The sequence below is a fragment of the Papio anubis genome, chromosome 5 (assembly GCF_008728515.1).
Source record: "Papio anubis isolate 15944 chromosome 5, Panubis1.0, whole genome shotgun sequence".
Lineage (NCBI taxonomy): Eukaryota > Metazoa > Chordata > Mammalia > Primates > Cercopithecidae > Papio > Papio anubis.
In genome coordinates this window covers 124,957,928-124,974,571 of record NC_044980.1, presented here as the reverse complement: position 1 = coordinate 124,974,571, position 16,644 = coordinate 124,957,928, and the positions used below count along the sequence as shown (strand labels likewise).

Genomic DNA, 16,644 nt, shown 5'->3' with positions numbered 1-16,644 from the left:
TGGTATTTTACTGCCAAGTATGCAGTTAGCTGTTGGTTTTGTATATATGCCATGTTTTACGATTATTCTTCTGTTTCTAGTTCATAAAAGATTTGCTCCCCATTTGACATCTTTCAAAGAGATCTACTTGCTGCCATACCCCATCACTGATGACTGGGAGGGAGGATTTAGCTGGATTCTCTATTGCTCTGCTCCTAATAGAATTGTAGTGGCCGAGGTGACCAGGAGGCCTGACGCTCATGGAGAGACCTGAAATAGGTTCCTATCCTGGCCCCTGGACCTCATCTTAGAACACCTTGGCTTGAGGTACTAGGACATCTAGGGCTTTGAGTCAGTGGTTGGCATCATCAATGTGCCTGAGGGAGGGGGCTAGCCAGATGTATGGAGAATGGGGACTAGGACTCCCCTTTCTACTCAGCTCCAGAGTCCTCCAGGAAAGAAAACTACTTTGCTGGTTGTGCCAGGATTTCCTGGGAGATTTCTTACCTGTTCTTTAGTTCCAGACACTGAGAACATTTCTGTGTGCATGTGTGCATGTGTGCATGTGTGCATATATGTGTGGCTGGCCAAGGGGTAGTATTGGGAAAACATATATTTGAATAGAAGCCATGTGAAGAGCCAAACAAGGATGGCAAACATGTTTGGCTCTTCACATGGCTTCTATTCAAAGATAAGCTGACCCCTCCTTTCCGGAGACTGTGAGAGACAGATGCTAGTCTGGCTTTGAAGTAGAGCCAATGAGCTTAATTTGGCCTGTGGGGAATGCCTGGCAGCTGTCTATGGGGTCTCTGGCCTGCTTTCAAAATAGCCCTGTGTTTCCCCTGGGGCAGAGCACAGCTGCTCAGAGCCTCTTTGTGGGTGTCAGGCCAATGCTGAGGCACAGATGTTTGGATGGGGTCTGGTTGTGGCTGCAGTTTTCAGGGAAGGACTGACATACGCTGGAGCTCAGGAAGGGCCGTGAGTAGGAGTTTGGGAGCCATCTGTCCTGCTTGCACTGGCCATCTTACCAGATCATGCTATAGCAGCACAGTGTCTAGGTTGGTCCATCTCACCCACTTACTAGCCTTCTGGTCCATTTACTCCTCTCCATTCCGTCTGCCACCACCTGGCCTGGGCCACCATCATCTCTTGCGCTGACCTCTGCCGTGGCCTCACTAGTCTCCCAGTCCCCACTCTGGCCCCTTATTAGTCAACTCTCCATGAGTTATTCACAGTGATCCATTTTACATTCAAATTTTGAGTGTCCCTCTCCTGCATGAAGCCTTCCCCATTTCTCGTTGGCCACAAGGTTGCATCTAGTCCCTAGCTCCTGCGTGTCTCTTCAGCCTATTTTACTACTTCCCTTAACCTTTAATCCACACCTACTGCCACACCCATTTTCATTCCCAGGCCTCTGGATTGCTGCTCCTTCCCTGTTCCTGTAATGTTTCTCTACTTGGATAACTCATGTTAACCCTTCAGGCCTCAGCTAGGTGGTCTCCTCCCCTAGGAAGCTATTCTTGACACTATTCCCTGAGCTTCCACAGGACATTAAGTTCACCCATGCTGTGCTGCAGTTACCTGGCTGGTTTTCTGCTTTCCCCACTCGACTGAGTTTTAAGAGTGCAGGGGCCATGTCTCAGTTACCTAGCATAGTGCCAGGCACAAAGTAGGCACTCATCAATATTTATTAAAATCAAGGGGAAGTGTGTTGGGGTGGGAGTACCTGGGCCTGTGGCTGCACCCATGTGAGGTCATTAGGACAGTCCACAACTGAAGCACATGGCCTTTGCTATGTTGGCTGACTCTGGGCAGCGAGTCCCTCCTGGGGTTTCACTAAGCCTGTCTGTGGAGGCTGGGGGAATGAAGTAGATGAGGGGAGTGCGTGTGTAATGTGTACATATGTGAGTGGGTGACTTCCAGGCAGTGGTTCACTTATTTTAACTTACAGAATCTTTTCCTGGTTTTATCATCTGACTTTTAAGGATCCCAAGGGAGTGAAAACTGTGCCATCTGTCTTTGCTTCTTGAGGCTGTGGGAACCCAGTGTGAGGTGGTACAGCAGGAGAGTGTTTGGATGGGTTTCTTGGCAGAGGAGCCCACTGAGGTTCAGAAGGATGGTGGAACTTGACCAAGTTGAGAGAAGTACATAAGGCGGAGGCTCAGGGATGGTGGCACAGTCTGAATATGGTGGGAGTAGCTAAGCTTAGGCTGTGCTCAGGCAGGAGTGGTATGTGTGCCTGGCAAGGAAAGGGGCTAGCCAGGCAGATGCATGGATGGATAAAGCAGGCATAATTCTGCAGGCAATGCAGACCTGGGGAGGAGAAGGGATGAGCAGTGACGGAGCAGGGCAATAGCCAGGAACTGATTGCAGATTGGGAATGTGGAGGCCTCAGACTTTTGCCCTCATCTGGCCTGCAGCATCTTGGGGCCTTGGCTAGAGCCATTGGCTGCAAAGCTTCCTCCACTAGCATGACAGCAAATGTGGTCCCAGTGCTTTCTGGGAAAATACTCAAGGCAAAACAAACAAATCAAGTATTCCTTCTCCTCCTTCCTTCTAGCTTGCACGAGCTACTGTTCGTGATCCCAAGACAGGAGTCCTCACTGTCGCCAGCTATCGGGTTTCCAAAAGGTAAACAAAGAGCAGGGGTTGGTAGCTGCTCAAGTCTCAACTTCAGGACTTCTCAGTGCCTACCCTAGGAATGGGTGGCTTGCCTTTTCCTGCCTGCTGGCGACTCCTCACCCCTTGTTGCAGCAGGTACCCTGTACTGCCTGTTCGTGCTGGCCCTGACTCTGGGGACAGAGTGCAGGACCTCATGGAAGCCTGCCCTTCCATCTTCTTTTCTCTGCTCTTTTCTTTTTACCCAGCTCCTGGCTAGAGGAAGATGATGACCCTGTTGTGGCCCGAGTAAATCGTCGGATGCAGCACATCACAGGGTTAACAGTCAAGACTGCAGAATTGTTACAGGTACAGATAGTCCCTGGGACTGTAGGAGTTGGGAAGTGGGTATTTGTGGCTAGATGGTCTCACAAGGTGTCCAGAACTGAGCCAAAAGAGGCCCAACTGTATGACTACTGCCTGATGCTATGAATATGGAGTGATCTCATTTTAGGAAACCAGAATTAATCATGCCTGTTGGCTTTCAACAATTAGTGTTCAACAAATATCTATTGAGCATCTGCTGGGTGCCCAAGTGTGCTGGAAGCTAGGGATCAGCGGTGGCTATGGCAGGTTCATTCATGTCTTCTTGACAACAGAAGCTCAAATCCTGAATGGTCTCAGGGACATCGCTAAGAGAGCTAAAAATGGTTTCAGAGGCCATGGTTCTGTGTCATAATCAAATACATTTGAAGGTCAAAGTGTTCTGTGTGTTTTCTCCTGCTGAACCACAGCTGAAGTCACTCCAAAAGCAGCAGCAGGGGAGTTCCCCTGAGGGACTGCCAAGATGGGGTCGGTTGAGAATCCAAAGAAAGCGGCGCTAAACCCCTGGATCTTTAGTCCACAACATTTATTAGGGAACTTGCAGAGTGGGCTGCAGCAATCCTCAAAATGGACAGCAAGAGACAAGGGTTGTTTTACCTAAGTATTTCCACAGTGATGGGGTCAGAGTGTGGAGTTTATTTGAGGGTTTAGGGAATTTGGTTCAGGGCTGGGGCTAGTTTCTTTCAGTGTATTAGGCAACAACCTAAACACCTTCCTCAGTGCCTGGGAATGTTCAAGACTCCAGCTTGTGTTCCAGCCTGAAGGGAAAAACCTGCCGCTGGCTGGGTCACAGAGCTGTCAAGGGAGTCTGATTTTCAGTCAGAACAAAGAAAGGCAGGGGTGGGTCTGGGGGACCTTACACTGTGATATGTAGGTGGAAGTGAGAGGCCTGGACTGGTTAAGCTGGTGCAGGTGGAGTGTTCTTGTCCAAGTACTCCCACTGGGACCCTGGCTTCCTGCCTTTATTCAGAAGTGATTATGAAGAAACGTGGCAGCACCCTGCTGAAAGGTTTTGGGTAAAGCTCCTTATTAAAGTATCCTCTTGGGTAAAGCTCCTTAATAAAGTATCCTCTTGGGTATTGAGTTCAAATCAGCACTGGCTGTGTTCCCTTATGAATATTGGAACTTCCGTGTTCTGTTGTAAAATTGATGACCTAAGACACTGTCAGAGAAGTTTCACTGGCATCTTTCTAGAGGCCCCTGGGTCTCTCTGTTTGGCCAAAGTTTGTGTATACTTAAAGATAGCAGCCTTTACCTTTATGATTGGCATTTGGGTCTGATCTACTATAGATCTCATTAGAATATTGACTGAAGATCATTTGGGAAAGATTTTTTGAACTTTTGCCTGCACATGCCCAAACAAATCAGCCTTCTTTTTGCTGTTGTTTTTTCAACAAAAAGAAGTGTAGCTGCATCAGCAATTGGAAAATCAATTTTGAAGTTCATCTTTGTGGATTTGTGTGAAGTCTACCAGAGTTTTAAAAAACATACTGATTACCTTGCAAATAGTATTGTGAAATTTTAATATTTTTTTTTCAGTTCAGTTCAACTTTGTGTTTTGTAATTTTTAAATAAGTTCTGCAGATAAGCACATCCATGGAGGACTTCTGTCTCATCTCCCACTTGCTGCGTATGTGTAAGAGCACCACCATTTCAAGAGAGATGGGCACTCTTGATGTGCTAGATGAGTCCCTGTTGGCATTGTCTTGACTCATATCTTCTTGGAGCAGGTTTTTTTTTTGTTAATTGTTTTTCTTTTTTTTTTTTTTGAGACATCTGCCACTGCTTCCTCTGTGTCAGAGCCAGTCTTCAGGACTTTCATGGTTCTTTTTTTTTTTTTTTGAGACGGAGTCTCGCGCTGTCGCCCAGGCTGGAGTGCAGTGGCCGGATCTCAGCTCACTGCAAGCTCCGCCTCCCGGGTTCACGCCATTCTCCGGCCTCAGCCTCCCGAGTAGCTGGGACTACAGGCGCTGCCACCTCGCCCGGCTATTTTTTTTTGTATTTCTTAGTAGAGACGGGGTTTCACCATGTTAGCCAGGATGGTCTCGATCTCCTGACCTCGTGATCCGCCCATCTCGGCCTCCCAAAGTGCTGGGATTACAGGCTTGAGCCACCGCGCCCGGCCCTAGGACTTTCATGGTTCTGATCAAAGACCACAGTCTGCTTGGCTGATTTCATACCCTGGACCAGGAGGCTAAGTAGACAGGACCTCTGGCGCGGTTGCTTTCCTGGCTAGCTGTGCAGCTACACTCACTGTATGCCTGTCTTACACTCACCCATGGAAGATAGCAGCTTCTTGCTTATGGACTGACTTCTCTGCTACAATTTGGACTTTATCTTGTCTGGCCTCTCATAGTGTTATAGCTCAGTTGACTGGGGTCCAAATGCCAGACCTCTTGGTAGAGGGGCTCTTATAGTTAAGGATCTTCTGGAAGATTCAGACCACAGCTGCCAAGTGGCTGAGATGCCATTTTTGTTTGCATTCTTCTCCTAGGAACTGTCTTGGCATTTCCTTTGCCAGTCAGTGGTGTTGAAGGCTTTGATCCTTCATGGTCTAGGGAACAGGAAACTGGATTTCAGCACCTATCCCTAAGTACTTACTCCATATGAAATGTTTGTGGTATGATACATGCCTAGGCACCAGCAACAGCCCTCACATCAGGTCCTTTAGGAAATGCTGCAGGCCTCTGGAAAGGAGCTGGTTCTTCTATCTGTTGACATTCTTTCAGCTGTAGCTGACATGTTTGCTGTAGACCATTTGAAGGAAAAAGGTAATTGAGGCTTTCTGGTGAATTGGATGAGGGCTTATCTGATAGAGAGGAAGAGATGCTACACCTCTAGGATTCTCTAAGATTGAAGACTTCGGCTGCATGATGTCTCAGTCTCACCAGAAAAGTGATTTCTGACCTTTTTAATTTTGCCTTTACTCTGTCCTTAGCATCGTAAATACCCATGTCTTTCAAATAACTGACTCCACTCTTACAATAGTAAGTCTAAAGATTTAAATGAATACCTCCTCACATGAATCAGTCTTGATGTACAGTTGCTTGTTATTAAAGGCGTGAGTCTGGGGACTTACGTATGCCTGGATAGGCAATCTTACTGCTGCAAATCAAGATGGTCCCATGCATTTTGTACTTATTTGGGAATTGTATTAAAGAGTGTAGGTACAGTGGCTTCAGAACCATGATCAAATATAATTCTCCAAACCTAAAAGATGAGCCAGCTCTCGCAACGCAACTTCTTTCACTGCCTGGGATCTGTAAGTTTAAGCAATCCATTTAACAAGTGGAAGTGTTGAAAAATGCAGTCATACTCTGCAGCTCCAGCAACAAGCACTAATTGAATTTTCCTGAGTGCACTGGCACAGAGTCACAGTTGTGTTTAAAATTTTCTTCCAGGCCAGGTGTGGTGGCTTACATCTGTAACTCAGTTCTTGGGGAGGCCAAGGCAGGAGGATTGCTCGAAGCCAGGAGTTTGAGACCAGTCTGGGCAACATAGTGAGACTCTGTCTCTACCCCTACTCCCCCCAAAAAAAGAAAAAAAATTTTCTTCAAGCTCTTGACTACAAAAAAAGATATGCTTTCTCAGCTGCTCTGGCACTTCTCTCCTTAGATGCATCTCCAGCCTTAGGGCCACCTGCTGAACCAGGCTTCCTTGTGCTGTTGACAGGATTTCCAGGTATTTTTGGTGCAGGAATCTTAAAGGCTGAAGCAGTGGATGACAGCATGTTTTCATCCATGCTTTGTATCAAAAGTTTTATCTTTGTAGATATTGAAAATGATACTGCCAACATTTTGTGCTCCAATAAGAGAATTTCCTCTCTTATAAAGTCCACTGTCCCTTTCTTTCTTGCATTTCTTTTTTTGTGTATATGTGAAACAGGGTCTCACTCTGTTGCTCAGGCTGGAGTGCAGTGGCGCAGTCATAGCTCAATGCAACCTTGAACTCTTGGGCTCAAGCTATCCTCCTGCCTCAGCTTCCTGAGTAGCTGGGACTACAGGTGCACGCCACTGTGCCCAGCTAATTTTTTCATTAGTAGAGACGGATGGAGTCTTGCTATGTTGCCCAGGCTAGTCTCAAACTTCTGGGCTCAAGCAGTCCTCTCACTTCAGCCTTCCAAAGTGCTGGGATTACAGGCATGAGCCACCACGCCTGGCTTCTGTCCCACATTTCTATAGGTCTCTGTTATTGCTAGTTTTGTAGCATCTCTCACCTGACCGTTGGGATAGCAGAAAAGGATATACAAAAAATACCAACTTTCTGAGAACTTATGGCCTAGCCCCAGAGGTTTTTATGTTTTCAGTGAGACACACTAACCAGCTGTTCCCAGACGGACATTGGTGGTGCTGCTTGATCCACTAGCTTCCATATCAGATTCTGTGCTTCATCTTTAACCTTGTCTTTCATTCTGTCTACTGAAGCTCAGACAATAATTGTGATTTAAGACTTTCCATTTTGCTGATAAGCTGTCCACAAAGGCATTTACAATTTCTAATCCAATTTATGACACCTGGTAGTTGCTCAGATGTTACTTCAGGTCCAGGGTCACACTGGGGGTGCTGATGTAGTGCGGTAATTCTTGGCCGCCTGGCAGCTGGCCACCCATATTGTGCTGTTTCATTCCATGCAGTAGACCACTGTGGGAATCTGCCCCATGCAGTCTCACCAGGAATAGCAGTGGTGGTAGGAACAGTACAAGGTGCTGAGTACCTCCAAAACTAGTTTAAAAAAGAAAATCCTCTTCTTAAATTTGTTACTGACTTTCCTCTGGATTACTATCTTAATATGTCCCAAACAAACTGGGTCCAGGGCCAGGGCTGGCCTCAAGCAGTGTTCCCTTTACTGCTGTCTGAGTGTCCATGAAGGGGCTGGAGCTTTTCCTCAGTGATCATATGCAGTTCACCCATCTTGTTTTGTTTGGGAAACCACATTTGTGCTGCAGCCTTACTCTTGGACAGAAATGTAGACTTGTTTGTGATGTTTGCTCTGCCTGTGCTGGCAGGGCATGGTTGTCTTCCACCTTAGAGAGGCTGCTCTTGGGAGTTCTGGTTGTTTTCAGGCCTGGGAAGATTGTATCCCTAGAGTGATGGGCTGCTACAGAGCTGTTCATGCTGCTTACAAGGTCTAATGCTGTTATTTCCCACAGGTTGCAAATTATGGAGTGGGAGGACAATATGAACCTCACTTCGACTTCTCTAGGGTAAGGCCTAAATCACAGGTGCTTTCAAAGGGCCGTACTCTAGCTGATTTGAGAAGGGTGGAGCTTCTAGGAGCATTTCAGCCTCCATATCAGTACCCCTACCCCTTGTCCTCCCTCCACCTCTGCATCATTGGGAGAAACTGTTTGTTACTGGTGAATCCCAAATCTGGAACCAGGGATCCTGCAGAACACAGTGGAGCCTGGCTGTCTCCCATGTAGATGTGGGGAGTTCATCCCCTGCCCTAACTGTATCACCCTTTGCCCTGATTCTAAAGCAAAGAGCCTCACTAGGTCTTTGTGAAAACTGTTCTTTTCCCTTTTCCTTTTCCCTGCAGACCCCATGCCCTAGCCAGAATTTACTTTGCAGCCTTGGCACGTGTTCCAGGCTGATTTATGGAACACACACTTATTACCTTCCCATGACCCTTTTGGTCCTAGTCTTGTGGGTGGTGGATGAAGCCTGTTGTAAACTTCGGTGAAAGTTGTTGTCTGTTACAGCGACCGTTTGACAGCGGCCTCAAAACAGAGGGGAATAGGTTAGCGACGTTTCTTAACTACGTAAGTACTGGGTCCAGGCCCACCTGTTCATTCTCACTTAATTTTGTAGAATGATGAGCGACATACTTTCAAGCATTTAGGGACGGGGAATCGTGTGGCCACTTTCTTAAACTACGTGAGTATGATGTGTGCTGATGGGCCCTAAGGGGACCCTGGGTCCAGAGGGCTGCCTTATATCCCACCCCCATCAGGGCTGATACCATCTGCTATAGAGTAATGGTCAGGTCCTTCTGGCTTTCAGCACCCTTCTTGACTGCAACAGGGAGAGTTGGCCTCTGTTTCTTTTCATTTTCCCCACTGCCACCACCAGGACTTTAACATTCCTGGCTATTTTTTTTCCCCAGTGTTTAAAATTGTGATAAAATAGACATAACATAAAGCTTACCATCTTAACCATTTTTAAATGTACAGTTCAGTGGTATTAAATACATTCATAGTGCGCAAGCATCACCACCATTCATTTCCATCTATTTTCATCTTCTAAAACTGAAACTCTACCCAGAATTTATTAAGCAATAATTCCAGATTCCCCTCCTGCAGCTCCTGGCAGCCACCATTCTGCTTTCTGTCTCTGTGATTTTGGTTACTTAAATAAGTGGAATCAAAGCATTAATACTTGTCTTTCTGTGTGGCTGGTGTATAATGCCCTCAAGGTTTATCCATGTTGTAGCATATTCTGGCTGCTGCTTTTTTTTTTTTTTTTTTTTGAGATGGAGTATTGCTCTGTCACCTAGGCTGGAGTGCAGTGGTGTGATCTCGGCTTACTGCAACCTCGGCCTCCCAGGTTGGAGCGATTCTTGTACCTCACCCTCCCAAGCAGCTGGGATTATAGGCGCTGGCCACCACGCCTGGCTAATTTTTGTATTTTTAGTAGAGAGAGGGTTTCACCATGTTGGCCAGGCTGGTGTTGAACTCCCGACCTCAGGTGATCTGCCTGCCTCGGCCTCCCAAAGTGCTGGGACTACAAGCGTGAGCCACTGTGCCTGGCCATTCTGGCTCCTTTTTGATGGGCACAGTGCTAGTCTGGATTTTTGGGATGGGTGCCCTGGAGGGTTCCCTCCTTGGCACCAGAGTGAGGAGACAGCGTTAGCTCTCTCTAGATGAGAGCCACGTTTGTTTTATCCAAGGCTTAGTGGCCTGATTCCCACCTCTTGTCTCTGTTTCATCCATAGGTTGTAGGGTTTACCTTTCACATGAGGAACAATTTCCTCTCCCTTCTGCTGAGAGCCAGCTCTAAAGAGACATGGAGGCAGTAAAGTAACTTAGAGACAGAAGCCTGGGTCCATTTTTTCCTTTTACGTTTTTATTGTATGGTTATTACATGCTGGGGATTGTGCTATGTACATGCTGGTGAGCAGAACGTATGTGGTCTCTTTTGTGGTGCTTGAGGTCCAATATGAGAGACTTATTTTAAACATCAGAGAGATTCTTCTTCTTCTTCTTCTTCTTTTTTGGGCGGGGGGACAGAGTCTCCCTCTGGTGCCCAGGCTGCAGTGCAGTGGCGCGATCTCAGCTTACTGTAACCTCTGCCTCCCGGGTTCAAGTGATTCTCCTGCCTCAGCCTCCCAAGTAGCTGGGATTATAGGCGTGCACCACCATGCCCAGCTAATATTTGTATTTTTAGTAGAGACGAAGTTTCACCATCTTGGCCAGACTGGTCTCAAGCTCCTGACCTCAAGTGATCCACCCACCTTGGCCTCCCAAAGTGCTGGCATTACAGGTGTGAGCCACCTCGCCCAGCCTAAACATCAGAGAGAGTATTATGTAGTTATGGAGACAGGTGCTGTGAACCCCCGACTTGGGGTTCAATGGAGGCCTCTCTTTGGAAGTAACATATCAGTTGAGACTCAAAAGTTGAGTGGAAATTAGCTGGTAGAACATGGTTTCTGGCACGAGAGAGAGTGTATGTAGTCCTGTAAGAGAAAAGGAGCTTGGAATGTTGGAAAAATAGAAAAAGGCTGGTGTGTCTGGAGAGAGGCTAGTGAGACTGACAGGGCCTTGGGGTTCTAGAAAAGAATTTGAGTTTGATCCCCAGGGCTGTGAGAAGCCATCAGAGCTTTTTGTCTTATTCATTTACCATATGTCTGTCAAGTACCCTTCACTTAGTCTGGTATGTGTCCTGTGGAAATATTTTTTAGCTCCAATTTTTATTACATTATGGACAAAAAAAGTAAGAGAGCCGTATGGGAAAGTAGTAGTGCTTTGGCCTTGAGTCAAGGCATGCTCTGTGGGCATGAGTGCAGCCTTGCTAGTGTGGGACTTGTGTTCAATGTAGTTTAAGGCCTTACCATGGGAGAAAGCAGGGCCTCTAGAAACACAGTGCCCCACCTTCCCACTCAGGTGGCCCCAGGAAGGGTGGCTACTCTGGGAAGGTGAAGGTCTGACTAGAGCAGCAAACTACTAGAGCCAGAGAAACAGAGCTGCAGTGGGGACTGCACATAGTGTTGGAAACAGTAGGGAGCTCCTGGTCAGGGCACTTTGCTGAGTACAGTGGCTTAGGCAAGGCCAAGGCTAGATGGGAATTCAAGGGGTGGGGGTCAGAACAGGCATTTTCTAAGTACAGACTCAGATTATTTTCATCCAAGGACAGCCCGGATGTGGGTCTCCTGTGGGCCTCAACTCTTGAACACTCATGACATGGAGACTGTTCTAATGAATCACACTGATTAAGTAGGCATGGGAAAACCTTTCTTGGCTAAAGGGCTGGCCATGGAGCAGACTCCAAGCAGTGTCACTGATGCTCAGAGGGGGGTGATTTGTACCCTTTGTCATGTCCTTTGTGGCTCAGTTGCTCTGAGAGCCTTGCTTAGGAGGACCAAGCTCTATGTGTTATATTTCCAGATGAGTGATGTAGAAGCTGGTGGTGCCACCGTCTTCCCTGATCTGGGGGCTGCAATTTGGCCTAAGAAGGTAAGTTCTGATTCTTATGGGTCAGAGGTTGAAGCAAGGCTCAGACTTTACTTTGTCCATGTCCCCCAGTACCATTACCTGGCCTGCCTGATTGTCATTGTGATGTGCCTTAGCCCACCTGGAGTCTGACCTTATAGCCCCAGCTTCTCCCTGGGAAGAAGGCACAGGGAGGGAAGCCCCTTCAGGGGCGGGTGAGTTCCCAGACTTCTACTCCAGAAAGGTAGGTGCTTTCTGGGAAAAGTCTCTGTTGCTGGAGTCCCAGAGCCCTGTCCCCCGTCCATAGGGAAATGAGGGTGTTTCTGCTCAGGGCAGAGCTTCTATGATGCTTGAGGTCAGGTCCCTGAGCACAGTCTCTAAGAATGTGTTCTGAAAAGACCAATCTCTTTCCCAGGGTACAGCTGTGTTCTGGTACAACCTCTTGCGGAGCGGGGAAGGTGACTACCGAACAAGACACGCTGCCTGCCCTGTGCTTGTGGGCTGCAAGTGGGGTGAGTGTCTTAAGGGGTGGTGTTGGTGTTGGTGGCCTCAGCTTGGGCTTTGCTTACTGGCCTTAGATTCTGAGCTGGGAGATAACTGCTGCCAAATTGCAGAGATTGTCTCCCTTCTTAGCTTTTTTTCTGCTGTTACTACCATCCAGCCATGTCATGTCCATGCACCTGGTAAATGCCAAGGCAGCTGGTTGGAAACACTCGGAGATACACAGGGAGCTGAAGAAGGCCTCAGGACGAACAGCTGCATAAGCACCATAGGTCCAGGACCCTCTGGCAAGGCTTCTGGGGGAGCAGAGTGGAGAGCTGGAAGCAGTGAGGGGAAAGAGTGTCTCAGGCGAACAAGGCCCATATGGATGGAGGCACAGGCTAAAACCAGCATATGGGTGTGGGGACAGGCTTCCTTGTCACTTGAAGAAAGGGAGACCTGTGGCACAGGGGCCAGGAGATGAGGCTGGAGGCTGGGACCAAACTGCAGAGGCTCAAGCTTGAGCTTTATCCTGGGAGCAGTTGTGTGAGCCTCGGAGAGGCTTAAACCAGGATGTGACAGGAAGTGTTTGTTAAGGAGATGAGTGTGTAGCCCCCTTGGAGAGTTTTGAAGATAAATAGTGATGGGTTCGCAGATAATTAAGCAAATGAAAAAGAAAACAAGGCAGTTGCTGAATTCAGGGAAAAAAAAGTTGTACAAGAGATAAGTATAAACTACTGGATGGCTCAGGCATAACACTTACATGATATAATTATGTACACACTGAGTATTACTTTAACTAAAACTTGTGATTTACCTGTACCAGAAAGATGGGAGGGGATAAGTATATGTTTTAGGGGTAGAATAAAAGAATTTCAAAGTTGAAAGTTACGGAATAGAACTAAAAGCATGTTACCTAGAAAAATGAAGTTAAATATCAGAAGAAACAGCTAGAGGAGTTTAATGTTCCCTGGGAGTGGGGATTAGGGATGGGAAGGAGAAGCTTCGGAGATTGCTGTTTATCATTATAAGCCTTGTGACAATTTTATTTTTTTCAATGAATTACGTGTATTACTTTATATTTTAAAAGCTCTGTGACTTCAGTAGTGCATTGAAATAAAATTTTGATTCATTATGAGAGAGTCTGTGAGGAACAGAATCATGGTTCCTGTGTTTTTGAAGATATGGCATGGGGTGACAGTGCTGGCGGCAGCTCTGCTGCTCTTGTGCCCATGGCATACAGACTAGATCTGCTGGTCCACAGCTCCTGAGGTTAACATCAAAGCCCTCTGCAATGCTGACAGGCTTCCTCTTCCTCACATCCTACCTCTCAGTTTCCACCTGCCACCTCCCAGTAATGTTAGGCTTCTTGAGTCCTCAACACGCGTCAGGGTGGCTCCTGCCTTGATTACTTTCTCATCCTGTTGTCACTCCTGGGACCCTCTTGGTGAGAGAACCATCTGGGTATGTCATTCTTCTTCCCAGGATAACTTCTATTTAACTTTATATTCTAGCCCTAGGATTTCCTCTTCTCTCTAAGAGCAAGAAATGTGTGCATGTTGCTATGGGAATAGAGCCAAAGGGCATCGAAGGTCATGGGCATCAAAGGGCATGATTAGATGCTCTTTGGTGCTATTCCCATGGCAACCTGCACACATGTATCTTGTCCCACTGGCAGAATTTCATACACTTACCTGTTTACATGTGTCTTCCTCACCAATTCATTAGCAAATTGAGGCCTGAGATCATGTCTTGTCTTATTTGTGTCTGATTCCAGGGCACAGTGCAGGGGTCATCATGAAGGAGTCATTCATTCAGGCTACTAAACTGACCAATAGGATTGTAACATGCTTGCTTTCTTTTCACAGTCTCCAATAAGTGGTTCCATGAACGAGGACAGGAGTTCTTGAGACCTTGTGGATCAACAGAAGTTGACTGACATCCTTTTCTGTCCTTCCCCTTCCTGGTCCTGCAGCCCATGTCATCTTCAAGTTCAATGTGACAGACACTTTTGTATGTTCCAGTTTCTATCAGGCTGGTTTTTGGAGAAATGAATGTCTGGAGCAGAGGGAGACCATACTAGGGCGAGTCCTGTGTGACTGAAGTCCCAGCCCTTCCGTTCAGCCTGTGCCATCCCTGGCCCCAAGACCAGGATCAAAGTGGCTGCAGCAGAGTTAGCTGTCTAGCGCCTAGCAAGGTGCCTTTGTACCTCAGGTGTTTTAGGTGTGAGATGTTTCAATGAACCAAAGTTCTGATACCTTGTTTACATGTTTGTTTTTATGGCATTTCTATCTATTGTGGCTTTAACCAAAAAATAAAATGTCCCTGCGAGAAGCCTTAAAGAGCCTTACTTGGAGTATTTTTAAGACTGGAAGCTTTTACCAGGTTCATCACTTCCTGTGCATCGCCTCCATGCAGGCAGAGTCTGGATCATGAATGCTTTAGTAACAAAACATCTTGGGTCTTGGATTTGAGACCTGGTTTCAACACTTGTGTCTCCTCTAAGTGTCAGTGTCCTTTTCTGGAAAGTAGGGTAAATAATTTCTCTTTGTCTCCCAGAGAACATAGCACACGTGTTCATGATTGTAATGCTGTTATAATGTATAATTTATTTTTAAATTTTGAGATAAGAATTGTTCATGATACATAGATGTATACTTAAAAAAAAAATGAAGGTGAGCAGGAGCACCTGTGTCAACACCAAGTTAGAGAAGAGAACGTTTTCAAGTCAGTACCTCAGGAGCCCCTTGGGAACCCCTCCTAGATCACATCTCCTTCACTGCCCCCAGCACTTTGGAGATAACCATTGTCTAGTGATGTGTGGTACTCGTTCCTTTGCTTGTCCTTATAGTTTTACCATCCATGATTACATCCCTAAATAAGTAGTTATTCTGTTTTCCCTGATTTTGAACTTCTACTAATAGAATCAGAGTAAATATTCTTGGGTATGTGACTTCTTTTGTTCAACATTGTTTTAAGATTCATCCATGTCGTGTAGCTGTAGTTTGTTTTAATCTTTATAGTACAGTTTTGTTAATGTTTATTGTAGGACTATACCATAATACAGCCAGTATGCTGCTGATAAACATTGGAATTGGTTTCAGTCTTTGTATATTGTGAATAATGCTGTGATAAACATTTTTATACATGATTCCTGCTATACATATAAACACATATTTCTGTAGGATATATATGTAGGAGTGGAAATGCGGAGTCTTAATGGTGTTCCAACTTTGCTAAATAATGTATTCCAAGGTCATTATACACATTCTCACCAGGAGTAAATGAGAGTTCTTATTACTCTAACCTTTTCCAATATCTAGTATTTTCATACTTTTGCATTTTAGCTAGCTTGGTATGTTACGGACTAAATGTTTGTGTCCCCTCTGCCCAAATTCATATGTTGAAATCTTAACCCCCAATGTGATGATACTAGGATGTGGAGCCTTTGGGAGGTAATTAGGTCATAAGCCTGGAGCCCACATGAGTGGGATTAGTGACCTTATGAAGAGATCCCAGAGAACTCTAGCCCTCTTTCTGCCATGCGAACACACAGCAAGAAGATGCCTATGAACCAGGGGGCTCTCACTAGAAATAAACCTACTAGCATCTTGATCTTGGACTTTTCAGTTTCCATAACCATGAGAAATCAATGTTTTTAATTCAATGTATGGTATTTTATTATAGCAGCTTTACCTAAGACAGTACATGTATAGTGTCTATTTTAACATTGTTGATAATGTTGAACAACTTTTCATGTTATTAGTTATTAGGTTTCTTCAAGTCTTCTTTTTGATTCATAGAAATTTTAAAATATGTACACAAGCTCTTTGTTATATATTTTGCAAATATCTTCTGTGGTTTGTCTTTTTACTATTTTTTGTCTTTTGATAAACAGCTTTTAATTTTTATGTCAAATCTATCAAGCTTTTTCTTTTTATGTTTTTTATGTCTTATTTGAGAAACCCCAAGATCATGAGGATGTTTCCTGTGTTCTCTTCTGAAAGCTATATAGTCTTTGTCATTAATTTTATCTTTATATATGGTATGAAGTGTAAAGGTCTACTTTTAATTTTTTGCATATTTTATTAGGATAGGATGGGCTTTTGCTATAGTAATAAATAATCCCCAAATCTCAAGGGCTTAATATATAAAATTGTCTCATGCAAAAAACCACTGGGTCTAAGGCAATTGCTATCTACTGTCATATAATCTCCCTCTAGTGGCTTCCATGGGTAGACCCTAACAGGAAGCCAGCTGATAAGGGAGGGAATCTGGGAAATGTAGTTTACAGAGTGGCAGCTACAGTAGAACAGTAGAGACTACAAGGATGAGTTTGCAGCTGAGAACAGAAACATGACTGGCACACTAGGTTTTTCTTTTCCTGTTTGAGACTTTTTTGCCTTCTTGAATTTGTACAATGGTATCTTTAATCAATTTTGGAAAATTAAATGATTTTCTCTTTCAGCATTGTCTGTTTCTTCTGTAACTGATTAATTGTAAGTTGGATCATATCATGATATTATCTCTTAAATCTTTCATATTTTTATATCTAT

General features: G+C 45.4%; 1 protein-coding gene across 8 annotated transcripts in view; it reads left to right on the top strand.

The window, feature by feature from the left end:
• P4HA2 (prolyl 4-hydroxylase subunit alpha 2) overlaps nucleotides 1–16,401 on the top strand; it is a 37,473-nt gene extending 21,072 nt beyond the window's left edge. For 4 of the 8 annotated variants that reach the window (XM_031666045.1, XM_031666047.1, XM_031666048.1 and 1 more), the window contains 7 exons: nucleotides 2,540–2,610; nucleotides 2,847–2,946; nucleotides 8,111–8,164; nucleotides 8,772–8,837; nucleotides 11,564–11,632; nucleotides 12,024–12,120; nucleotides 13,957–16,401. In XM_031666045.1, coding sequence (XP_031521905.1) covers nucleotides 2,540–2,610; nucleotides 2,847–2,946; nucleotides 8,111–8,164; nucleotides 8,772–8,837; nucleotides 11,564–11,632; nucleotides 12,024–12,120; nucleotides 13,957–14,027 — 528 coding nt within the window. In that variant the 3' untranslated portion in view covers nucleotides 14,028–16,401. Of the gene's footprint in view, nucleotides 1–2,539; nucleotides 2,611–2,846; nucleotides 2,947–8,110; nucleotides 8,165–8,662; nucleotides 8,723–8,771; nucleotides 8,838–11,563; nucleotides 11,633–12,023; nucleotides 12,121–13,956 lie in introns of all 8 variants that reach the window. The other 4 variants (XM_031666049.1, XM_031666044.1, XM_031666050.1 and 1 more) reach the window with 2 other exon arrangements.
• Nucleotides 16,402–16,644: the final 243 nt, after the last annotated feature.